Source organism: Bos indicus x Bos taurus, chromosome 12 (assembly GCF_003369695.1).
Source record: "Bos indicus x Bos taurus breed Angus x Brahman F1 hybrid chromosome 12, Bos_hybrid_MaternalHap_v2.0, whole genome shotgun sequence".
Classification (NCBI taxonomy): domain Eukaryota; kingdom Metazoa; phylum Chordata; class Mammalia; order Artiodactyla; family Bovidae; genus Bos; species Bos indicus x Bos taurus.
The window spans coordinates 32,026,919-32,053,293 of NC_040087.1; the positions used below are offsets into that span (position 1 = coordinate 32,026,919).

At 47.0% G+C, this 26,375-nt stretch overlaps 3 protein-coding genes across 3 annotated transcripts in view; 1 reads left to right on the top strand and 2 right to left on the bottom strand.

The window, feature by feature from the left end:
• Window positions 1–18,349, bottom strand: part of LOC113902359 (protein POLR1D-like) — a 32,944-nt gene extending 14,595 nt beyond the window's left edge. Inside the window, exon 1 of the mRNA XM_027557526.1 lies at window positions 18,191–18,349. Within this exon, the coding sequence (XP_027413327.1) occupies window positions 18,191–18,216 (26 nt within the window). The 5' untranslated portion in view covers window positions 18,217–18,349. The remainder of the gene's footprint in view (window positions 1–18,190) is intronic.
• On the bottom strand, window positions 16,696–18,350 carry LOC113902358 (DNA-directed RNA polymerases I and III subunit RPAC2). The gene is made up of 2 exons (XM_027557525.1): window positions 18,191–18,350; window positions 16,696–17,269 (listed from the first exon to the last, which is right to left on the bottom strand). Exons 1-2 carry the CDS (start codon window positions 18,214–18,216, stop codon window positions 16,894–16,896), a joined length of 402 nt encoding a protein of 133 aa, XP_027413326.1. The 5' UTR covers window positions 18,217–18,350; the 3' UTR covers window positions 16,696–16,893.
• Window positions 18,351–19,895: 1,545 nt separating this feature from the next.
• Window positions 19,896–26,375, top strand: part of LNX2 (ligand of numb-protein X 2) — an 89,661-nt gene continuing 83,181 nt past the window's right edge. Inside the window, exon 1 of the mRNA XM_027557527.1 lies at window positions 19,896–20,080. The gene's annotated coding sequence lies outside the window, so the exon portion shown is untranslated. The remainder of the gene's footprint in view (window positions 20,081–26,375) is intronic.

Genomic DNA, 26,375 nt, shown 5'->3' on the forward strand with positions numbered 1-26,375 from the left:
CTGGACGTGGACCTTCTCAAACGTCCACACCTCCCCATCCGGGGTGGCCTCTGAGGGTGGGGTGTTATTACTGTGAGATGACTTCTTCAGGTGACATGGGGACCAATTCCTAATAGTTTTATTTTTTTAGAGGGAAACCTGATTTCTCAGTTCACAAAACATCTCACCACAGGAATCACCTCATCGTCAAAGTAGCATTTCTACAAATATCTATTCTTAAGTCCTGATTAAGAAAATACAGTGAAAATACACACACAGAAAATACAGCGACTCATTTTCAGTTCCAATTATAAGACTTAGTTAAACGTGCCATGGTAAGCTGTGTATGGGGTTTCCCCAGTGGCTCAGCAGTAAAGAATCTGCCTGCCAATGCAGGAGACTGGGGTTCCATCCCTGGATCGGAAGATCCCCTGGGGAAGGGAATGGTAACCCACTCTAGTTTTCTTGCCTGGGAAATCACATGGACAGAGGAGCTTGGTGGGCTATAGGCCATGGGGTCGAAAAAGAGTGGGACATGACTGAGTGACTAAACAACAAATCGTGTGTGTTATGAAGAAAAGCAGCTCTTACTGGAAAAACTCTGTGGAGATGGGATGGGGATGGCAGAGAACTACCTTAGAAATTAGTCAGTTCTGACTAGAAAAGCCCATCAATCACACCATGCCAGGAACAACATGCCTGTTCAACAGGTCAGTTAAGCTTAAAAGTATATACACCTTCCACAGAAAGACTAGTTGGGAGAAATAAACTTGGTCAAAGGACATAAAGTCAAAATAATTATTGAGGTCTCTTACCAAATGACAAACATTTTTGTCATCTCTCACCAAATAGCTGTTTCAAATGCAAAAAGGAAAAAAAATCACAACAGTTGATACAAAAGAAAATATTCCAGTATAAAGCCTCAAAGGTTTGCCTCTACATTGGAATGCTGTCCTTTGATAAACACACCACATACCAGAAACACCACCTCACTGAAAGTGTGGTCTATAAATCACTCTTAGTCCTAAAAGCGTTTCATTTCACACCAGAGACCAAGGCTCTTGTAGACCGTCCTGGACGGCGCTTCAGAGTCCTTGGCTCTTTGCCCTGAATGTGGCCTGTGCGGTGGAAAGCCTGGTCAGCCCGCGGAAGCTGTTTCCTTGAGTGGTGTCAAGGCTGCAGCAGTCTGCCGAAGACAAGCTGTCCACCCCTTGTGGATGTCTGATTCATCAAGTGATTATAAACTATCCTTGGAGCTAAGAGCCAAGGACTGGAGAAGACAAAGAGAGAACGTTCCAGAATGTGTAGGATTTTCTACTCAATGCCTGCTCTTTAAAAACTGTTTTCATTACAGTGGAATTAAGCAATGTGGAACCCAGGAAGAAAACATACTGATGCTTCTAATTCTTAGAAGTCCCGCAGTGCATGATGGGATGGGAGGGAGAGAAAGCCTGTGTTTTTCAGGTAACAGCTCAGGTTCAACAGCTGCCTGGGGCCTTTCAGGACAAGGCAAGAGATGAAGACAGAGGGTACGGCCCACTCCAGGGCAGTGAGTGTTCCCCCACCCTGCCGTGTGGACCTCCACACCCTGCCACCTCCTGAGTGCCAGGAGTGCCCTGTCTTTCACACTCCAGGGATCAAGGAGAACGTTGAGATGGTGCTTCACCCTACAAAACTGGCAGGGAGAGTTTCTGAAAACGAACAGTACACACGCGCACAGACATCTTCCACATCAGTAACTAAATGCGAGGATCTACAGTACAAAATAATTTATTGAAAACAGCCAGTATGTTCTTGTAAACCCTCTAGTGTCAAGTTTTCAAGTTGATTTTCAGGGGCTAATGTATCTAACAATGTATTTAAGTAGGACAAGGCAATTTTAAAACCCATTAAAAAAAAAAAAAAAAAACTTATTTAATATACATACAAGTGCTTTGGGGGAAAACTCTAGAGTCCTATAATACAGTTCATGGAATTGAGCGGTTAGACACACAGACCTAACGTGGGGAGTAGTGTCTTGTTGAGGAAAATATTTTTTGAAGTTCAGTGTACTACTTAACTTAGATGGCTCTCTGGATAAAGCCAAGGAGATTATGGTTTAGAGGTTAAGAACTTGCCTAAACTAGTTACCTGATATTTTTTTGGCGGGGGGGGGGGGGGGGGGGGAGTTTAATTCACAATTATTTGATTCACAATTATTGTCTTCTCCCTAGAAGCTAGATGGCATGTTTGTCATCCTGGGGAGAAATTAGGACAAGACAGACCGTAAGTCCAAGGTCATTACCTTTGGAGTGTAACACTGCGAGGACCAGCACTGGCTGCTATTCAGGTGTAGTTCTGACTGAAACTCACCCAGCCTGGAAAATGTTACTTGAATAATTTGCTATGATTGCTTAGTCATATAAAAATGGAAACCTATGTAAAAGGACCTAAATTAATAACTTCAAAGCATGACAAATCAAAAGCTTTTACTGTGGAAACTGTGTTTTACCTTGGAGGACAGTGTGGTACGGTGGGAGCTAGCCCCACCAGCCGCTGGGTGCTCTGGGCCAGTTGAGGACCTTCTCTGAGCACCTTTCCTCTCCGTGAAAGCAGACTAAGCCCTGTTCACAGAGGCGTTAGGAGAACTCAAGAGATGAGACGTGTAAAGGACTTTCTTTGTATTGATGTTCCTTCGGAGGGACAGGGCTCACTTAGGTATCTGAATTTGCCACAGCATTTTTATTTTAATCTCAATTATCTCCTTCCATTTATTCTCTGTAAAGAAAAACTTCCAGAATGTTAATTTTTATCTGCTGCACAATTCCGGCTTTTTGTTTTGTTTTTAAATATTTATTTATTTGGCTGCACTGGGTCTTAGTTGCTCCTGGGCCTGTGGAATTTTAGCTCCCCAACCAGAGTTCAAACCTGTGTCCCCTGCATTCCCAGGTGGATTCTTGACCACTGGATTTCCAGGGGACATAATTCTGTTTTGATGAGAAGCTGAGGGATTGTTTATCAATGCAAAGAATATGAAGGAAATTCTATCTTCCTGTGGTTAATGAAGTGGGAGGAGATTTTCTGTGTACAGTGTACCTGATATCAAAATCACCAGCCTGCTTGACAGAGCTCCCCAAATCCTCTCATGACACTGAGTGAGATTTTAAGGGGCCGATAGGGAGATGGGCAGACCCAGCGGGCACACAAAGCCCTCACACGGCCATGACCGATGAACTCCCTGACCAGAAGCATGTAATATGAAAGTGTCCTATCCCATGTGTACAAAAAGAAAGCTGGTGCTCCTGGTTCTTCAGCCTTTCCAACAGTTCAGCGTGTTCACTGGAGAACTACGTCTGCTCTGTGCAAAGCCGGGAGCTGGACAACTCCCCGGAGGACGTGACCAACACGGGGACATGCTCTGGACAGTACACCCTTCAGAGCAGAACCTCTCACCTGGCAAGTTCAGACTGAGCAGAGTTACCTTGATATGTTCTCTACCACATCTCTCGACACTCTTAGAAGAGGGAGTCAGCAGTTCCCTCTTCTTAGGTCTGAATCAAGGACATGTTCGGGTCACCTTAAAAAAATGAGGACACAGCCACAATGCGTGGAGAGAGGGTGATTCCACTGCTGCCCTCACTGACTCTGTGACCTTGTCATCTTGGTTACGTCATCTGTAAAATGAAGATATTTCTACTACCCTTCCAGAGTTTATATGAGGATCAAATACAGTTATATAATTACTCTGTAACTATAAAGAACTGAACAAATGTAAGGTTTTAAGAATAATTTTAAGTGTGGGTCTACAGTATCAATTGTTACATTAAACTGTTAACTAAAACACAAAAATACTATATAATAGCATCTATCAGGTGCATAGTAATTAATAGCAGAACATATTATCTCACTGACCCTCAGAAGAACTTTTAAAAGCTATTGTTCCCTTTATCCGTTAGACCAGGAAGGCTCAGGGAGGCTCCCTCGTCCGGGGTCAGCGGGTCAGGGAACACCTGGTCTGACCTGGACAGCTCTGACTCCACATCCAGACAGCCTTCAGCTCACACACACCCTGATTTTATCCCATCCATGAAGATGTTTTCTACATTTGAGGATGATCAAGTGCTGCTTTGTCGGACACGACCGAGCGACTCAACTGAAGTGCTGCTTTGGTGTAACATTGATTACAAGTTAATGTATTTAAAGATGATGCCCATGAAGTTTGATAGTAAGGAAAATGATGTTTTCATGAACCAAGTTTTGTGCGTTCAGTCTGTCAGTCATGTCCGACTCTGCGAGCCCATGGACCGTAGCCCACCATGCTCCTCTGACCATGGGATTTCCCATGCAAGAATTCTGGAGGGAGTTGCCATTTCCTCCTCCAGGGGATCTTCCCGACCCAGGGACTGAACTCCCATCTCTTCCGTCTCCTACATTGGCAGGTGGGGTTCTTCACCATTGTGCCATCTGGGAAGCTAGGTTCTTGACCAGATAGTCTCTAACTCAAGTGACTCTTTTCACGGTTAAGGTTAACAGAAAACAGCCCCATTTCCAACATGTTTCAGCTTGAACTTAGAAGTCAACAAGGGTTACTTGTCAACAGTGCCATCTCTCAAACTGACCTCTTGGAACATAAACTCCAGCAGAGCTTTGCTGTCTTCCTGTGAACCTGTGGGAGGTCTGCAGGAAACACCATGGACACAGACAGCTGGACCTCAGGGCTTGGGCTGCCCTGCGTTCATATCCACTTACTAGCTGTGCAGACTCAGCACGGTTACTTAACTTCTCCAGGCCTCAGTTTCTTTTTCTATAAATGGGAAAAACACCATCTACTTTGAAGGAGATTTAAACTGGTTTTTCCACCTGGCTGGTCTTCTTACTTTACAGTCACTGTTACGTGTCTGCTTTTGGCTAGAAATAAGCCTAGCTGGATTCTTCATGTCCTGGCTTGCTATGAAGCACACTGCCCTCAGATGGGGACCAACTTATTACAACAAGAAAACAGAAAGGGAACCCCTGACTGCTAGAAGTCTGGGCAGCAGGCGGTGACACACCTGTAGGCTGACACTTTTAAAGACTGACATTTTCAGTAGAATAAGTTCTTTTCTCTTCTAGTTTTATTAAGATATAATTGACATGCAGCACCATATAAACTTAAGATGTACAATGTACTGCTCTGACTCATATACATCATCATGAAACGATGACCATAAATTCAGGGAACATCCATCATCTCATACAGAGGCAATGTTAAAAAAAAAAATGGAAAAAATTTTTTTCCTTGTGATGAGAACTCTTAGGATTTACTCTTAGTAACTTTCATATATAACACAGCATTGTTAATTATTGTTGTCATGCTGTACTTACATCCCTAGTTCTTATTTATCTTATAACTAGAATTTTGTACCTTCACCGCCTTCATCCAGTTCTCCTCCCCTCACCTCCTGCCTCTGGAAACCAGAAATCTGATCATTTTTTTCTGAGTTTGTTTTTGAAGTAGAATTGATCTACAACACTATGTTAGTTCCTGGCATAAACACAGTGATTTGATATTTTTAAACATTTCAAAATGATCACCATGATAAGCCTAGTTGTCATCTGTCACCAAAGAGAGTACATAATTACTGACTGTATTTCCATACTGTGCATTTCATAATGTGACTCATTCATCTTGTAACTAAAAGTTTATACCTCTTGATAGCCTTCACCTATTTTCTCTCCTTTCCCCAGATCCCTCCTCTCTGGCAATTACTTGTTTTTACTCTGTATCATAACTCCGATTCTGTTTAGTTATGTTTGTTCATCTGTTCTGTGTTTTAGATTGCATATAAATGAAATCACACAATATTTGTCCTTCTCTGACTTATTTCATATTATCTTCTAGATCCATGCATGTCGTTGCAAACACCAAGACTTCATTCTTTTTTATGGCTGAATAATATTCCATTGTGTGTGTATGTACACACACACACACATCTTCTTTACCCAGTCATCTATCAATGGGCACTTAGGTTGCTTCTGTATCTTGGCTATTGTAAATAATGTTGCAATGAATTCATATCTTTTTGAATCAATGTTTTCATCTTCTTTGGATAAATATCTAGGACTGGAATTGCTGGGCTGATGGTAGTTCTACTTTTAATTTTTCGAAGAAACTTCATACCATTTTCCATGGTGGCTGCACTGATTTATATTCCCACTAGCCATGTAGGAGGGTTCTCTTTTAACACATCCTCCACCAGCACTTGTTATTTCTTGTCTTTTTGATAACAGTCATTCTGATGGGTGGGAGGTAGTATCTCACATGGTTTTAGTTTGCATTTCCTGGGTGTTTAGTGATGTGTCAGCAGCAGAATAGTTTCTAATTAAAAGGCCCTAGAATCCCCATTTTTTTCTCATCCATTTGATGACAAAGTACCATGTTTGCCATGTAGACAAACAAAAAACTAGGAGAACAATCATAGAACCAAGTTCTGAAGGCTTAGATTACAAGGTCTGTGGAGAACATAAGTTGGACTCTTTTACTTTCATGGACACTGAACTAGATGAGAATAGTCGCCTTTCTTTATCTTCAGGGAATGAGATGATAATTGATACTTATTTCCCCAACTGTATATTAATCACTTCTGAATAAAAAACCTGTTAAGTATTCCAAGCACCAGGATTTATGCTTAAGTATGCAAGTATGCAGAACACAGTAAGCAAGCAAACCGGGATCTGAAATGATTTTAGATCAGGCATCTCTATGATACGTGACCCTTATCTTGAAATCTAAGCTCCAATTAAAATTCATTCTGAGATCCCATATAATTTACCAAGTGGTGGTGAGACATTAAGAGTTGTGGACCAAGTCCTTTGAAGATCCAAGAGAAAACTGAAGACTCTGTTGTCTTAGTGTGGAGCCAATGTGATGAACATGGCATAACAGATGTCAAATTACAGAATGCGTAATTTAATTCTGTTTAGGTCTTAGGTATGCTAATTTACTGAAAGAAGTGTAGGTTTGGTTTTCCCCCCATTCTGAGGACAGGAGGAGAAGGGGCCGAGGACAGGAGGAGAAGGGGCCGTGGCAGAGGGTGAGCTGTAGGATAGCATTACCACTCAATGGACCTGAGTTTGAGCAAACTCCAGGAGAGAGTGGAGGACAGAGGCCCTGGGTGTGCTGCAGTCCATGGGGCCGCAAAGAGTAGGACACGACTCTGACTGAACCACCACCTGGGGATGGGGGCTGGTCACCCAGGGCAACCAACTAGTGATTAGAGACTGGGAACTGTCAGTCCCATCCACAGACCCCTGGGAAGGAGAGAGGGGCTAGAGATGAAGTTCAGCCACCAGGGGCCAATGATTTCATCAGTCGTGTCTGTGGAGTGAAGCCTCAGTGAAACCCTGAAATGACAGGGTGTGGAGACCTTCCGGTTCTCCTTCGATTCTCCAACTTCCGGTTGGTGACTGCATGGAGATTTGAGGAGAGGTGGAGTGCCCAGGAAGGGCGTGGAAACTCCCACCCCTTCCCACAGGCCTTGCCCCATGTCCTTCTTCATCTGTATCCTTTATAGTAAACCGATAAAAGGGAGTAAACGTTTCTCTGAAATCTGTGACCCACTCGAATGAATTAACTGAGCCCAGGGAAAGGGTCATGGGAACTTTCAGCCAGTAGGTCAGAAGCACGAGTAATAACCTGGATTTGCAACCAGCGTCTGAAGCGGGGGTGGGCAGGAGAACCTTGAGGGTCTGAGCGCGCTCTGATACCACCTCCAGGCCGACCGTGTCAGAACCTAACTGCCCGACCGACTGTCGGAGGGGGTGAAAACACACCCTGCAGGCCTCCACGTGCTGTCAGGCCACATAGTGACTGGGGTTTCTGACAATTTCGAACCAGAACAAAGTTGATTTTCAATGGCGAAATAAAACTATGCAACTCTACAACAGTTCACCCTATTAGGTTTTATTCTTTGAAGTGTTATCGATCAGCGAACTCCCCAAATCTGGTGACATGCAGTAGGTGTGTAAAGTGTAGAGCAGGCACTCACAAAACCAGCCGCCACTGCCTTGGGGGTCAGTGCTCACGACTGTGCGACGCACTCAGTGGGAGCCATTTCCTTTCCTTTCCAGACCCAGAGAAAACAACAGAGCCCACTGGGCTAGGCTCAGGTGAGCTCTCTGCACTCCTCTGCCCCGTCAGTGTGTGTGAGATCCGCTTGGTTCCTCCTGTGCAGACTGCTCCACCAGGAGCACCTCCGCCTCTGCCTGCTCCCGTCATGACCACCTTCTGCCTAATGAACTCCTCCCGCCCATCCCAGCATGTGCTCACCTCCGTATGGACAGAAGACGCTAAAGACCATCAACTACCAGCTGGTGGTTTGCAATCCCTGAGCTTATAGTTATCTCAGCCTCACAAATTCAGATTCAGTGCAATTAAAAGTGCAGGATGCCCATCTTCTATTCGCTCTTGTAATGAATGTTTTATACCAACAGGAGGAAAGGTACCAAATGCGCCATGGGAGAGGTGGTGAGGGAGGTCAGCACCTAAGGCTCTCGCGGAGAAGACATCAGAGAGCGGGGTCACCAGGCGTGGCCACCTTCACTGAGCTGCTCCGTGATGCTAACGCCTCAGCCCTTCCTCCCTTGGAAGCCACAGGATGGGCCTGCTTCCTTGCTTGTCGAGAATTCCTTTTCTTCTTGGAGCTTGTCACTGTCCTGGCTGAGTTTGCAAGTGTCAGCTTGTGAGTGTACATGGTCATGTCAGTGTGATCACAGCTTTCCCTCCCTGCCGGGGCAGTCGTGCTCACTCACACTCAAGTCACGCACACACAGTCATTTGTTCACTGGCCTAGCATGAATGAAAGCCTGCTGCCTGCCTGGCCTGTTTCAAGTGCTGGGGACACAAAGGCAAACAGGGAAAGAGCCCTTGCCTTCTGGAAGTCGATGTTCAAGTGGAATTAGACAATAAACAGAGAGATACAGAATATGACGTCAGTTAACGTGAGGACCAGGGAGGAATGAAGCCAGGTCAGGGGACAGACAGTGAGGGCGGTCTGGATGGATGCACATGTGTTATCCTGGAGAAGGCAGCTGTGGGTCGGTGGCCTCTGAGATGGTCTTGGGGATCCCCACCTCCTCGTATTCCTGCCCGTGTACAATCTCCTCCCCCCAGTAGGAGCTGGACCCACTTCTCTCAGACAGAACAGGGTGGACGTGGTGGGCTGTCACTGCTGAGATGGGGTATGAAGACTCAGCTTCCATCTTGCATTCTCCCTCTTTCCCAGATCTCTTGCTCTGGGGGAAGCCAGCTGCCCTGGAGCAAGGCTGTCCCACGTGAGCGAGCTTGGAAATTAATCATCCTTGTTCAGGCCTTGAGAAGCTGCAGCCCAGATGATGCCTTGATTGCAGCCTTGCAAGAAGTCCTGAGTCAGATTCTTCTACCTTAGCTCCAATTAGATTCCTCAGTTGCTGAGTTTTAGGACAGTCTGTTACACAGCAATGGGTAACTGACACAGCGGTCAAGGATGGCCTGAGCAAGTACTCTGGAAAGACAGCCGGGTGAAGACTTGGGGAAGGGGGCTGGTGAAGTCAGGGGCAAGCACCAAGGCCCCGAGATGGAACACTCCAGGCAAATCTGAAAGAAACGGGAAGGCCAGCATGGCCTGCGGTCCCAGCTGGCCATGTGGCGAGAAGAAACAGGCAGGGACCCTGCGGATAGAGACATGCCCAGTTCTAGAAGGCTGCTGTTCTAGCCACCACTGACTGTCTTCAACGCGGCCAACACGACAATGGTAACAGTAATGGCTACTGATTGAGTACTTAAGTCTACGAGGAACTGTGCTGAGTGCTTTAGGGCATTTACACTTCACCATAACCCTGTAAAGTAAGTATTACTACTAGCTCCATTTTACAGATGAGAGGACTGAGGCTCCGAAAGGCTAGGCTGCTCTTCCACACGTTTGCAAGTTAGGAAGCAGTGAAGCAGAGATGACAACCAGGCCCTGCCTTCAGAGTCCTTACACTTCACCTCTACCCAGTCCTGTCCAAAGAGGCCCCTAGGAAGAAAGCCTCTTTCACCCTTAAAAAAGAAAAAAACAAAAACCCAAACCTCCAAACCACAAACTGTTGTTAAAAGCCAGCCGGTCTAGCCCGTCTGACTAGATGCTCTGGGCAGCTTCATCTTCTCTAGGAGCCCTTTGGACAGAACTGTTCTGGGCTTTATCTGCACTTGCTCTGACATCTGACCCAAGTTAGCATGTAAACTAAGAAGAGCACGTGGGTGGTAGCTTTTCTTTTTGACATTTATTAAGAGTCTTACATAGCAAACATGGAATCTATGGAGCACTGGCAGATAAAATACTGATATATTACATTTTATGCAATTCGATGCTTGGCTGGCATATAGCTTGAACCCTGATTCCCCGTCAGTATTCACGTACTTGGCACCAAACCAGGAATCCATCTGCTATGGAACTTACTTTTCCTTCCTGCTTAACCTCTGTCTTACAGCTTAAGGAAGACTGTGCGTGTTCCATTAGAATCTTAATTTCTTCATGAAAAGAAGAAACAATCCACTTATCTTCGATTTTTACCTATATTCAATTATATTAGGAATGCTATTTTATTTAAACTATCTTTTTTAAAAAAAGCAATGGCTTTAGCAGACTAATAACCTTCCACACTGCTGCTAAGTTGCTTTAGTTGTGTCCGACTCTGGGCAACCCCACAGATGGCAGCCCACCAGGCTCCCCGGTCCCTGGGATTCTCCAGGCAAGAACACTGGAGTGGGTTGCCATTTCCTTCTCCATGCATGAAAGTGAAAAGTGAAAGTGAAGTTGCTCAGTCGTGTCCAACTCTTCGCGACCCCATGGACTGCAGCCTACCAGGCTCCTCCGTCCATGGGATTTTCCAGGCAAGAGTACTAGAGTGGGTTACCGTTTCCTTCTCCAGGGGATCTTCCCAACCCAGGGATCGAACCCAGGTCTACTACATTGTAGGCAGATGCTTTACCCTCTGAGCCACCAGGGAAGCCCAATAATATCAACAGCTAACACTAATTGAAAGCATGCTATATGGGCCAGATACTATCCTAAGCACTTTGACTCTATTATCTAAATTAATATTTAGAATATCCCTGTATGGTAAGTATTGTTATCCCAATCTTACAGGTGAAGAAACTCAGGCACAGAGAGGTCAAACAGCTTGTCTGGGGTAACACAGCTAAAAAGCCTAGCACCGAGACCAAGACTCAGGCAGCGTGATTCCAACAGTGTGAGCTCTTAACTCAGTTATTTAGCCTGAAAAGGGGTGCAGGATTCCAAGCACATTCACTTCTGCTTCTAAGAAAGATGTGCTTCTCTCAAAAATGCTGAAACTGAAATTAAGGTCAACTCTCTTAATACACATACACCCATCCGTGGATCCCAAACTGTGACCATACCCTACTGCCCCACACATTAACTCAAATTCTTTACTATCATTACTAGTAATTAATATACAGATTAAAGATAAATGATATGAATTTGGGTACTAATAAAAACTACACATACATCCAATGCTGAAAGTTTATTCCTTTGAAAAGGTTCATCATTCTGCTTTTTCTTGGCTGAATAACTTTAGTTTATCGCCCAGGAAATTCCGAGTGTATTCTCATTTTTCCACGGTCTCTCCTTTTCTCTGCTCAGGTCGCCACCTCAGAAAAGCCTTTCTTAGATATTCAGAACTCTGAGTGCCTTCTCCCCCAAGCCCATGACTCCTCCACTTCCCATTTACATCACTACCTTAATTACATGATGCATTTATGGATGCACTAGTTCTTTATTTTCTACTTCTGCCATCAGAAAACAAACCATACATGGGACAGCTTGTTCCCTGCTGTCCATCTGGTATCTAAACCATGTCTGTGTCTAAACTGTGCTCATTTTGCCAAACGAATGAATGAATGAATGAATGGCGATGCTCCCTTTGAGGAGAGCCGCGTGGTATGGGCAGGGGGCAGCAAGGGCTGGTCAGCTCACTGCCCGACTTCCTCTCCCCACCCTCAGTGTCCACATCTGTAGCCCTGGAGTCCAGACCTTGTTAAAGGCAGCTCTTCTGACAGGCAGGGAAGGAGGTTAAGGGTGGACTCGTTAGCAAGGACAGGTGGGGAGAGGAGCTCACGAATCCCGCTGTGCTGGTTTTGGTTGGGAGGCAGTGGTAGCAAAACGCTGGGCTGAAGGACCGGGGCTGTGCACAGCCTCTCACTTGCTTCCCTGGCAGACTCTGGCTCCACGTTATTTTTTTTTCCAGCAGCTTTCTGGTATCCATCTTTTTACCTCCACATCTACAATGGTACCCTCCTTACATTACACCTGGACTGGTACAAATGCCCCGTGACCCACACTGTCTTCCCACGTTTCCTCCCCCTCGTCCATCCGGCATGGGCATTCCCTAGCTTGAGAATCTGTAATGGCTTCTTTACACTGGGAAAAAGGAAACCGTTTATCTTGGAGCACTAATTCTTTCACAGGTTTGCCTGCTTCAGTGCTCCATGAGTTACTGGAAGGCACACTGCCTGTGTGGTTTAATTTCTCCAGGGCCCAGGGCAGTGGCGGGCAGACTGCGTGTGCATGGAATGATCTCTGCTACAGGAGTGTCCCTCACCAGTTCCACTCTGTGTTCAGCAGGTAATGCCCTACACTGCACATTAGGGCACTTCACTGTAAATGCAGCTGGCTACCTTTTTCATGTGTATGGCTCTTGTCTGTCCTCTTCAAAATCAGGGGGCTTTGGAGGGCAGACTCATATTCTTGTCTCCACCATGTCTCAGGACTGATACCACTACTAGGTACGTACTTGCTGCTGTTCTTTACTTGCTCAGTCCTGTCCGACTCTGCAACCCCATGGACTGTAGCTCACCAGGCTCCTCTGCCCATGGGATTCTTCAGGCAAGAATACTGGAGTGGGTTGCCATACCCTCTTTCAGGGAAATTTTCCTGACCCAGGGATTGAACCCGTATCTCTTATGTCTCCTGCATTGGCAGGTGGGTTCTTTACCAGTAGCACCACCTGGGTTATACACTTTCAAATGGCAAAAGAAAAATTAGCATTAAGAATCTGAGCACAGAAGGGCTAGATCTGGGGTCATAAGTACTTGAAAGCAGACCGGTGGATTTGGGCAAATTTCCTGGAAGCCCAGTTTGAGGGCTAGTACAAACGTCTCTGGTTCTAAATTTTGCTTATCGGAAAAGATGACTTTAGTGATCTGGAGACTATCTATAGTCTTAACAACATGTTTAAGGGAAACAAAAAGAAGGGTGAGGAATGGTGGCCACAGAACTTGGTGTGCTTTCATTATTTCTAAAAATGTGAGACACTGGTTCAGAATGACACTGATTGGACTACTTTCTAGGTAGACACCTTTTCATCTCCACAGAGGTTCTACAGGCACTTATGCGTTATAATGACCAATTAGAACACTTAGATGTTGCAACTGTATGCAATTTATAAATAGTTTGTAAAGTGCTTTGAAAGTGGGAAGTGCTTGGCAAGTACTCAAGTTGTTATATATTATAAAAGCCTTTAGCATATAATCATTTTATTTAATAATTGCCCCTTTAAAAGGCATAGATATTTTACAGATGAACAGAATTTGAGCTTGAACCATTGATATTATTGCTGTTAGTAAATCAGAAATACTGAGTAAGTTTTTTCAGTTTATTTAAGTAAATACATGATTCATATCAATCTCCCTCACTTTCTCATAGACCAATTCTGCCTTCCCTTAGGTTCTGACAAACTTTTTGCAAAGATTCTTCTCTGGTCTCCAGGACTCTTGGTTATCCTGCCTGCCCTGCCCTGTTTTTTCCTTTCACACACCTGCCTTGTGAAGGTGTTTTTGTAAGAACCTGTGTTTAGGGCTGGGCTTGCCTGGTGGCTCAGCTGGTAAAGAATCCGCCTGCAAAGCAGGAGACCTGGGTTCAATCTCTGAGTTGGGAAGATCCCCTGGAGAAGGAAAAGGCTACCCACTCCAGTATTCTGGCCTGGAGAATTCCATGGACTGTGTCCATGGGGTCGCAAAGAGTCAAGCACAACTGAGCAACGTTCACTTTCACTTCAGTTTCCCTGGTGGTTCAGTGGTAAAAGAATCTGCCTGCCAATGCAGAAGACGTGGGTTTGATCCCTGGGTTAGGAAGATCCCCTAGAGGAGGAAATCCTTTCCAGTATTCTTGCCTGGGAAATCTCATGGACAGAGGAGCCTGGTGGGCTACAGTCCTTGGGGTCGCAAAGAGTCGGACAAGACTGAACTGACTAAACAACAAACAGATTCAAGACTCCATGCCAAATCATGAGTGATGAGCCCTTTTAGGAGTAAAAAGGCCACAAGATGTGGCGGGTGGCCACCAGTGGGTGCATCCCCCATGGGTACTGTTACTGATTACTTCAGTCTACTGTCACCATTCTGCACTGCTGTGTCCACTAATTAATTAAATTTGGCCTTCATCTCCTGACAGGTCTTGGCTCATAGGTATTAAACTTCATTTAAGTTATCCTGTTTCCGGTCCCCACTGAACTACTCATAGGCAGAACTTTAGAAGAGGCAAACAAGTGTCTGATCATTTCCCACTGATCCCTTTAGGACTTCCCTGTGTCTTCAAGTGCTAAGTTCCTTATGCTGACATTGGCTTTCTGTTAACTGTTTCTTACTGTCTGTCACCCTAGGAGAATGTTCCCTGTCCTTGCCCCGGAACTTTTGATCTTTCCCCACCCACTCCTGCTCCCACTTAAATTTAGCCTCTAATGTCCTACAGTATATTTTCTTTATTGGAAAACCCAAACGAAACCATTCTTCTGTTACCAGAGTTAATATTTAGCCTTTGTAGGCACTAAACTAATGCTGCCAGCTGCCCAGTGACTTCTCTGTTAATTTCAGCCGACATTTTTTCTGTCCTCATGTGACTCATTCATCACTCTTCTCTTTGAAAGCGCTGTCTTCCACAACTTGACTTTCTACAGGCTTCCGCACCACCTCACTGGTTGATCTTCTACCAACCTTTAAATACTGAGCTTGCTCAAGGCTTGGTTTGGACTCTCTTCATCACTCCAGTTTTTATGCATTTACTTCATCTTTGTGGCAAGAACTAACAAAGTTGATCTCTACTTGAATCTCTTTGATGGCCTTCAACTCATATCTACTGATTACCTCATTCAAGATGGAACTTCTGATTCTCCACCTCCCAACCAATCCCATCCCTGCAACCCAAGTTTTCCATCACTCCACCTCCCAACGAATTTTCCCCTCTAGGCTTCCCATTTCAGTAAATTTAGCCTCAAATCTAGGTGGAAATCATCCTTCTCTTTCCTCATCTTCTACACCCACTTCCTGAGGTCTACCAATTCTGTACCATTTGGCTCGCAAACCTATCTCAAATCCACTCGTCTCCATCACTAGCTTTTGGACCTTCCAGCTCTTATAGTTCGTCTGCTTCTACCCTGGCCTCTCCACAGTCCATTCCACCACACTGTCGTCAGATTCCCAGATGCCTTCCCCTTGTACTTTCCAAAGTCTCTGCCCTAGAGCTCTTCCCCTGGAGCCTATCACAAGCCTTTGTCCTCCCTGCTTGCCCTGCTCTAGACACAGATCTCCTTTCAAGGCCTTTGATTCCTCAGACCACTGGTGTTCTGCTTCAGAGTTCTGCAAGTGCTACTCCCCCAGAATGCTTTTCTTTTTTGCACGGCCAGCTCCTTCTCTTCCTGTGATCTCTGGGAGATCCTCTCTAACTTCCATACCTAAAGCAGAGTCCCCTCTCAGATTACTAGGGTGGGGCTGGGGTGGGGTGCTGAGGTTCTAAGGTTGACAGATATGTAGGCTGAATTATCATTCAAATTGGGGTAGGACAGGTATAAGACACAAGGTTGAAGAGGTAAGTAGGGCAGTTCTTAAGTGTGACTCACCAGTATTTTAGGTTTCCCCCAAAATCATTTTCTGCACATTCAATTTTCCTCCTGTCTTTACTTTCTCTCAAATACTGTTTATTTTCATGGAACCTTGGGCTGTACTGAGATACCTACCCAGAACTGAAAATGTTATCTGGTCATCCCAGTTGTCTCCTCTTATATTAGGGTCCTGAAATTACAGCACTAAACTGGAATCTTCCTCTAAATACTACCATAAAGATGAAGCCTGAGACCACCTAACTTCTCTCACATGAAACCAGAATTCTCTCAAATTATTTTCCTCCCTTGCACAATCTGCCAATCATAGCAAAGGATGCAATTCTCATAAATTACTAAAAAATATCTAGGAAGAGGCCAAGTCTTCCCCTCACTCCCACCTTTCTTTTCTAAACCATCCACAGCCTATGTGGGGTCATGCTCTATGGCATAGGGTCTTGAAACTCCCCGCCGCAGGCGGGTACCTCCTGTCAGATCAGCAGCAGCATTAGATTAGAAATAAAGTGCACAATAAATGCAATGCTCTCGAATCATTCTGAGACCATCCTTCCCATCCGTGGTCCATGGAAAAATATGTCTTCCACAAAATCGGTCCCTGGTACCCAAAAGGTTGGGACCACTGCTCTACAGCATCTTTCCCTCTCCTGTGACTAGGGGAGGGAAATCCTTTTAATTTCCTCCATCAAGGTCTTTCTCTAGGTGCCTGGTTATCTGTTTCCTCACTTTAAACCTTGGTTCAATTAAAATGAAAAAAAAAACAAAAACAAAAACCCCACAAAATCCTAAGAGTCCACCTCCAGAACAAAGGAACAGAAACCACTCAAATCAGTTTGAGTACAAGAGGGAATTTATTAGAAGAATACAGTTTCTCGCAGGGACTCCAACCGCTAAGATGAGTTATGAACTAGAAGCAGGCCTTTCTGCAGGTCACATCGTGCTGTCACCACAATCTTTTACTTCTTTTGCCAAGAGCACATACAGAACATCCTAGAGGTCAGTTCTCCCTGTATGGTGCGTGAGGGACTAGAATGTGGCTTCGTTTCTGCTGGCCTTTTGATCTTTATATTCCTTTATGCTGGCCTCGAACTTGTCAAGCACATGCTGGCAGACATTCATGAGGTCAGTCAGGCCTCTCTGAAAGGGCTCGACCGCGGGGAGGGCACCTCGGGTCTGTATGCGCAAGTTAATTTTGCTCTCTGAAGGATGGGTTGTGGTGTAACCACAGAATTCCACTTCTGGGTTCTTCATGATCATGTACCGAAGAGAATTTCCTAGGGTGTGGTCCTCCTCGTGCAACACAAATGTCACACAGTGTCTATCTGTCCCAGCCGCCTGGACCATCTCCAGGGCTGTCTTCCTCTCGCCTTCAGCCATTGAGGTCTTCACTCCAGACATTTTTCTACACACATAGTTTTTATAAAAATGAGATCATACTGAGTACGGTTTTGAAACTAGCTTTTTTTAAAAAATCTATCACAATTGCAACAGGTTACTGCTCTAATGCACTCCAATTACACAGAACTATTAGCATTAGCCCTTATTATTATCTTCTCCTGCCTCCATCTATTCTACCACTAAATAATTTACTGCCTCCAGTTTCTCCCTACTCCATTTGGCCGTCCACATGACGACCAAGGGGAGTGTCCTTCAACAAAAAGTTTACTAAAATATTCTTTTGGTAGAGTCACAAGAAGAGGGGCAGGATTAGAATAGGGTGGGTCCTGCTAAAGGATGAAAAGGGGAGTTGAAAGGCGTGGGGGGAAAAGCAGATGATAAAAACAGAAACTAAAGTTCATCAACATGCAGTTTTCCAACTACGGTTTCCGTTTACAGGAGGTACGGAAACTAGAAAGTCTGAGAAGAGTCTCCAAGCACGGGGGGAAAAAAAGAACTCGGCGCACAGAGACGACCAATTAGCGCTCGGCCCAGAGGAGTGGCCTGGGCCTGGCCCACAGGCCAAGCCTATCACTCGGGGAACGGTGGCCAGGTGCACGTTATCTTTTACTGACTCTGGCTGTTCCTAACGGGGATGGGCCGTTGGGGACTGAACTCCGCTTTAACAACCCGTCTTCCCTCCTTGGTATCTAGTGCACTGAGCGTCTCCACTCAAGCAATCCAGCTAACCCCTCCTCCACCCCTTCCCAATCCGGGGCCCCGTTCCCCACCCTGGCGCGCCCACCGCGCCCCCTCCTCGCCCGTCCTCCCAGTCAGGCCCTCGCTGCCAGGCCGGGCCGCGGAGGCGGAGGCCCTAGCCAGCCGCCGGCTCCCAGGGCCCGGCAATGCCCGCTCCTCCCGCCCTCCCCACCCCCTCGGCCGTTACCTCTCCAGCTCCTGGTCCTCTTCCATGGCGGGGGCGGCTTCCGGGATCCTCAGGTGGCGCGGGCGGGCCGGAGGCTCTGCCCCATGCCTCGAAGCGTGCGGGCGCGGCAGGCAGGCAGGCAGGAAGGAAGGACCGACGGAAGAAGTGCGGACGGAAGGAGGGGGGAGGAGCCGCAGCGGCGCGGCAGGGCCCGGCTGCTGGGCGGGGCGTGAAGGCTCCGCCCCTGGCCGCCGCCCCGGCCCCGCCCCCGGCGCGAGGAGGGCGGTGGCCGAGCCTGAGCGGCTCACCTGCGCTGCTGAGTAAGCCCGCCCCCCGAACTGGTGGTGGCATACAGGTGGAACCGGGCTCCTGCCCCGCCCCGAGGCCTAGACCTGCCTGTGGGCGCCAGAGCTCGGCCCTTGGCACTTGCCCCCTAAGGTGATGGCAGACGGGGCGGGGCCTTACCTGACTCCCCCAGATCCCCTTTTCCCCCTGGGGCCAGGATCAAGCCTCTTTCTGACTTGCTGCTGGCCCCCTGGCAGTGTAGCATTGTCAGTCGCTTCAGTCATGTCCGGCCCTTTGCGCCCCACGAACTGTAGTCCGCCAGGCTCCTCTGTCCATGGGGTTCCCCAGGCAAGAATACTGGAGTGGAGTATTGCCATACCTTTCTCCGGGGAATCTTCCCGACCCAGGGATCGAATCCAGGTCTCCTGCATTGCAGGCGGATTCTTTACCATCTGGGCCACCGAGGAAGATCTTGGCCCCATGGGGGACGGGATTAATCCCAGGCTGGACCCCGCCCGCCCCGGGAGGCCTTTCCGGGGACAACGGACAGCTATAGTTGATCGATACATTTTGATGAATTTCACAACAGTACAAGATGCACGTATAAGACGGTATTTGTCTCATCCGCGATCTTGAATGATTTCACAGCTCAACTGGGTCAAAGGACAAGCGTTTGTTTATTTTTGCCGCGGGGGAGGCGGGAGTGGGGGTGAGGATGAGCGAGTTTGAATGTAAACTGTCCCCATCTCGCATCCCCATCCTTTCCTTTCTGGATCTTTTTTCTCTCCCTGGAGTACGTCCTGCCTCGCTTTGGACACGTCCTTTCCTTTTCACCCTTTTGGCCTCTTCAACCTCACCCGCATAACCTCCCTCTCATCTTCGTTCCCAGGTGCTCGTGCCCCCGCCTCGGCAGCCTTTCACCACCCCGACTCTCTTTCCGCGCCCCGACCCCTCAGGTGTTCTTTACCAAAAACCCCCCTTCTCCCTTCCTGTCCCCCCCTCCCCCCCGCCAGCTCCCGTCCCTTCCCCCCACCCCGACCCCCGCTGTCCTCTCGCCCGACACGCCCACAGTCCAGCTTTCCGGCGCCACCTGTTCTCGTACCCCACCCCGACCCCCTAGATGTTCTCCGCCTCCCCCAGCTGTTCCCCTGTCCTCGCGCGGTCGGTGCTGAGCGCAGAGGCGGCACTGGCCCGGTGCCGGGGGCTTCAAGGCGGACAGCAGAGGGGATGGCTGGGGTGGGGAGGGTGGAGGGAGGGCGCGCGGCAGTTGGGGGCGGAGCGGGCTCACTCTAACCCGGAGTGACTGCCCGGGCCCGGCCCGCCCCCCGCGCTCTCGGATAGGCTGAACCGCCCTGTGGCCCGCCCCCTCCCCGCCCTGTGCCGCTGCCAATTGGCCGGGGTGCGTGTCGGCTTGCGTGGCTCGGCCCTGGCGTTCGCCCGCGGGAAGGCAGCAGGGGCGGTTGAGGAGCGAAGTCTTGACTAGAGTTTGCTCCTTGCCAGGAAATCGGCGGCGGCGGCGGCGGCAGGTCCCGGCGGAGCGGAGGCCAGCTGGCCCCCGCGCTCCCTCAGCGGGGCCGCGGAAGCGGAGCCCACGCTCGGCTGAGGCGCGGGAGCCGGGCTCACCCGGTGAGTAACTTTGCCCTGCCCGCCACGCTCGGCGCCCGCTCGCTGTCCGGCCGCGCCTCAGGTGCGGGCGGCGTGTGGGGTGTGGGGCGTCGCGGCGCCCGGGAGGCGGCGGAGGCGGGCGGCCGCTGCGTCCTTCGAGCTCTCCTGGCCGGGCCGGGCTTCGGGGACACGGGGTCCAGGGAGGAGGGCGCGGGGCTGCCGGGCGCCGGCGGGCGGCCTCGGCTCTGACAATCTGGGGGGTCCCGGCCGCCGGGTGGCCGAGCTTTTTGCGTCGTATGCTCTGGTTTTAGGGAGGGGAGAGGTGGGGTGATATTTTTGTCCCCTGAGTGAGAGAGCCACCGGCTGCCTTACCCGGACTTGTCCCCGTTTGAAAGGAGCGGGGCGAAGTCGTACACTCCGTCCCAGCCTGTTGCCTGCGAATTCTCACCTTTCCCTGGAGGCTGGAAGAGAGACGTGACACCCTCGAGGGGGGTAATTTCAAAACACGGCCCTTGACTTGGAAGCAGCCACACACAAAGCACCGTTCAGAAAGGACCTCGCTCGCTTTTTAGAACCTCATGCCCAGATCTAGACGAAGGACTTGCGGCTTAGATGCAGCGTCTCTTCGGAGGTTTCTGTGTGCATTTATGGTTATGAATCAAGACGTTCAGTATATGCCAGGAGCTATAGTACGCTCATGCCTGGGCTTAACTCTGGTAGATGGTTGCTTTTTAAATTACAGAAACGAAGTTGAGCGAAAAGCAGTGGCGATTCAGAAGGGGGAAACAGTTATGAGCTTTGGTTTATTGCAACTGTCTTCGCTTTTAAAATTTCGCATTCTGGCCGCAGTCATACTAATTTCTAAATTAGTCTCAGGACAGATTTTGATTTTTTTTTCCCTCTCTTCCTTGCACCATACTGTGACGTAGCCCTGTTGAGTTCATCCCAGTAGATCAATATTATTTACTTGGATAGATTTTATTCCCATCTCCTCACCCCTTTAGACAACGGACTTTCATCTTGTATCCTTTTTGGCCTGTCCGAGCTTTCTGGAGCCACGAATAACAAAAGTTGTGGCCTTTTAGCTTGTCCAAGTCCTGCACGTGAGTTTTCCCATAGGAGGAAAAATGTAGGCCTGTTTGTAACCCAGGCAAAATAACTGCTGCTGCTTTTAATGTGGCCCCCCTGTGTGTTACCATTCCTAATTCTGTATCTTGTTCCTCTCCTTTTCTCATCAGGTTATGCTTTTTCTATTATTTTTTCATTCAGCAAATGAGTGTCTTCTGCAAACCGGACATGCTTGGCAAGGGTCAGCTCTTGCTCTGAACTGGCTCACAGTGCTGTTTGGAAGCCGATATATGCCTCTCTTCGACCAGCCACCTGAAAGCGATTTGAGCGGGTATTGAGGGACCTTAAAAGAGGGAGAATTTCTGCCTGGAGTTTGTTAGGGAAGGCCTCACACCTGCACTTACTCTTCAGGTGGCTGGGGGATTTTCATTCTCTGCAAAGGGACTAGCGTGTAGGGGGTTGCTTTATGAGAGCCGCATCTGGTTACTCTGGCTGAAGAACATGGTGTCTGCGGTTGAAGTCGTGGTCAGGGCCTGGGATGTGTTATTCATTTCGGAGCACTTAGCACTTGGCCTTGCTTACAGTGGGCACTCAAATATTTATTGAACTGGGTTGAACAGGAACATAAAGGGTTTTGTGTGCCAAATTAAGAAATTTGGACTTGATCCAGTCAGCGATACGGAGCTGCCAAGTTTAAGCAGGAGAATGTCATGATAACATTTGCCTTCCAGAAGGATGTCTGCGGCAGGCTGAAGGTTGGTGGGGGTCCAGATGGGAGGTAGGGAGCCGGTGCAGGGCCTCTTAAATCCTGGAGGGTTTAAGTGCTCAGCACTTCTCAGTTTACATTGTCTGGGTTTGGATCTGGCTCTGTCACTCATTACGTAACCTCTTTCTTCTTTAGGGTCTTCACTTCATAGGATTTGGGGGATAAAGCTTGAAAAACATGTATGTTACTTAGAATAGTGCTTGGCACACAGGAAGGACTTGGTAGATGCTGTTTTTTGTTCTCTATGAAGGCAGTGGAAGTAGAGATGATGCGGCATCCATGAGGTATAATTGGTCCAACCAGATAGGTGACTACGAATGATTAATGAGAGGGATGGTTCGGAGGGTTTTTGACTTGGGGGCATTGGAGTATACTGGTTAAGCTGGCTGTGGAGTCAGAATGGGGTTGAATTCCATCACTTACTCTGAGCACTACTGTCCTCATTGAACTTTGGTTTCCTAACATTTAGAAAATGAAGTATACCTGTCTAGTGGGGTTTGAGTATCAAATGAAATTATGCATTAATGCCCTTGGCAGAGTACCTAGCACATTACAAGTGCTCAATAAATATTGGTTGTTCCTGAAGTGGTTATGACATTAAAGAGCTAGTGGAATGCTGGAAGTTACGAGAAGAAACAGTTAGGAACAGTCCGTGGTAGGGGTGGGGAAAGGAAGATAGTTTGGGACCAACCCACTGAGGTACACATGGGTAGTTGAATCTGTGATGCCGTTATTAGATAGATGTGTCAGGCAGGAGCTAGGAAAGAATGGAAGATAAAAAGATCAAGAGCTCACATAAAGCTAGGGTTAGGGTTAGGGTTAGGGTGTGGTCAGCTTTAGGGAGATTTGCAGGGGGTAGGAGTGGGGAAGTTTACATTATTGCAGTGCCAGGAGAGTTGCTGCCACATGCTGGGCGTCTCTAGCTCTAAATCTGTTTTGGTCACCATCACAAGGGAACTCAAGGCTCCTGTAACCTGGTGGGCCCTTTGCCCTCATCCCCTGCCTCCTCTTCTCCTTTTTGATTGCTCCCCTCAAAATCCCGGTACTTTTAAATTTTATTATGCAGAGCTATTTAATTTTTCCTGGGGCCAAAGTTCACTTTAGGCCTACCTTCCTATATCAAAATCCAAGGTTTCTAGAGGAATCAGAGGTCTCATCTAATAGGTTTACTTAGGAAGTAATGTTGGTTCTAAAAATAGATGTATATAAGCATATTTTAAATACATATCTGTGTATATCTTGCATGTACAGGTACAGTTGTAGAAGACTTAGTCAGGCCTAAAATGATTCTGTTAAGGGGCCTGGGAGATTGACAAACTCAGTCCCCTTCAGCTTTCCTGTCATACGTCTCTCTTCCTCAGAAAGTACAAAACTGAAAAAATCTGTGGTTACATAAGTTTTTTGGTCAGTAGAGTTAGAAGAAACGGCTGTTTTGTGTATTCACTGATGAGAAGTTGTTAAGAGGAATTTTTTAAGAAGCAAATGTTGGTGATGTACATTATGGTGATGGTGATAGAAGCATCCAGTCAGTGTGCTTTTAAAGAGGCAGATATGTAGGCTCTGTCCTCAGAATGCACACTTCGTAAGAGCAGGGATCCTGATTTGGTCACTGCAGTAGAGTCCCCAAGTCCCAGAACCAAAGATACTAGTGTAGGCATGAATAAATGAATTGGATCCATTGACTTTGATCTGTCTTGGCCCACAGACATACTGAAATCTTTGGAACAGTCATTGGTCAGAGGGAAAACAAGAGGCATTTGAGCCAGCCAAGCTGCTTAAAGTACTCTATGTTCTTATAGAAGATACAGGAACAGAATTTATGGCCATTATGATTCAGTGATTTTAGTGCCAGCTGCTGTAATTTATTTGCATGATTCCCTTTTTCTCCCCTTTTACTGTGATTGTTGTGGGGTGTAGTTGGGAAGAAAGGTTTATGTAGGGGTATTGCCTCGTTCAGAGCTAAACTGATGACACCCCGGAGTTCACCTAGACTCACGTTCATCGAGTCAGTGATGCCATCCAGCCATCTCATCCTCTGTCGTCCCCTTCTCCTCCTGCCCCCAATCCCTCCCAGCATCAGAGTCTTTTCCAATGAGTCCACTCTTCGCATGAGGTGGCCAAAGTACTGGAGTTTCAGCTTTAGCATCATTCCTTCCAAAGAAATCCCAGGGCTGATCTCCTTCAGAATGCACTGGTTGGATCTCCTTGCAGTCCAAGGGACTCTCAAGAGTCTTCTCCACCACCACACTTCAAGCATCAATTCTTCGGTGCTCAGCCTTCTTCACAGTCCAACTCTCACATCCATACATGACCACAGGAAAAACCATAGCCTTGACTAGACGGACCTCTGTTGGCAAAGTAATGTCTCTGCTTTTCAATATGCTATCTAGGTTGGTCATAACTTTCCTTCCAAGGAGTAAGCGTCTTTTAATTTCATGCCTGCAGTCACCATCCGCAGTGATTTTGGAGCCCAGAAAAATAAAGTCTGACACTGTTTCCACTGTTTCCCCATCTATTTCCCATGAAGTGATGGGACCGGATGCCATGATCTTAGTTTTCTGAATGTTGAGCTTTAAGCCAACTTTTTCACTCTCCACTTTCACTTTCATCAAGAGGCTTTTGAGTTCCTCTTCACTTTCTGCCATAAGGGTGGTGTCATCTGCATATCTGAGGTTATTGATATTTCTCCCGGCAATGTTGATTCCAGTTTGTGTTTCTTCCAGTCCGGCGTTTCTCATGATGTACTCTGCATATAAGTTAAATAAGCAGGGTGACAATATATAGCCTTGGCATACTCCTTTTCCTATTTGGAACCAGTCTGTTGTTCCATGTCCAGTTCTAACTGTTGCTTCCTGACCTGCATACACATTTCTCAAGAGGCAGATCAGGTGGTCTGGTATTCCCATCTCTTTCAGAATTTTCCACAGTTTATTGCAGTCCACACAGTCAAAGGCTTTGGCATAGTCAATAAAGCAGAAATAGATGTTTTTCTGGAACTCTCTTGCTTTTTCCATGATCCAGCGGATGTTGGCAATTTGATCTCTGGTTCCTCTGCCTTTTCTAAAACCAGCTTGAACATCAGGAAGTTGATGGTTCACATATTGCTGAAGCCTGGCTTGGAGAATTTTGAGCATTACTTTATAGGCGTGTGAGATGAGTGCAACTGTATGGTAGTTTGAGCACTCTTTGGCATTGCCTTTCTTTGGGATTGGAATGAAAACTGACCTTTTCCAGTCCTGTGGCCACTGCTGAGTTTTCCAAATTTGCTGGCATATTGAGTGCAGCACTTTCACAGCATCATCTTTCAGGATTTGAAAGAGCTCAACTGGAATTCCATCACCTCCACTAGCTTTGTTCGTAGTAATGCTTTCTAAGGCCTACTTGACTTCACATTCTAGGATGTCTGGCTCTAGGTCAGTGATCACACCATCGTGATTATCTGGGTCGTGAAGATCTTTTTTGTACAGTTCTTCTGTGTATTCTTGCCACCTCTTAATATTTTCTGTTTCTGTTAGGTCCATACCATTTCGGTCCTTTATTGAGCCCATTTTGCATGAAATGTTCCCTTGGTGTCTCTAATTTTCTTGAAGAGATCTCTAGTCTTTCCCATTCTGTTGTTTTCCTCTATTTCTTTGCATTGATTGCTGAAGAAGGCTTTCTTATCTCTCCTTGCTATTCTTTGGAACTCTGCATTCAGATGCTTATATCTTTCCTTTTCTCCTTTGCTTTTCACTTCTCTTCTTTTCACAGCTATTTGTAAGGCCTCCCCAGACAGCCATTTTGCTTTTTTGCATTTCTTTTCCATGGGGATGGTCTTGATCCCTGTCTCCTGTACAGTGTCACAAACCTCATTCCATAGTTCATCAGGCACTCTATCTATCAGATCTAGACCCTTAAATCTATTTCTCACTTCCACTGTATAATCATAAGGAATTTGATTTAGGTCATACCTGAATGGTCTAGTGGTTTTCCCTACTTTCTTCAATTTAAGTCTGAATTTGGTAATAAGGAGTTAATGGTCTGAGCTACAGTCAGCTCCTAGTCTTGTTTTTGCTGACTGTATAGAGCTTCTCCATCTTTCGCTGCAAAGAATATGATCAATCTGATTTCAGTGTTGACCATCTGGTGATGTCCATGTATAGAGTCTTCTCTTGTGTTGTTGGAAGAGGGTGTTTGTTATGACCAGTGCATTTTCTTGGCAAAACTCTCTTAGTCTTTGCCCTGCTTCATTCCATATTTCAAGGCCAAATTTGCCTGTTACTCCAGGTGTTTCTTGACTTCCTACTTTTGCATTCCAGTCCCCTATAATGAAAAGGACATCTTTTTTGGGTGTTAGTTCTAAAAGGTCTTGTAGGTCTTCATAGAACCGTTCAACTTCAGCTTCTTCAGCAGTACTGGTTGGGGCATAGACTTGGATTACTGTGATATTGAATGGTTTGCCTTGGAAACGAACAGAGATCATTCTGTCGTTTTTGAGATTGC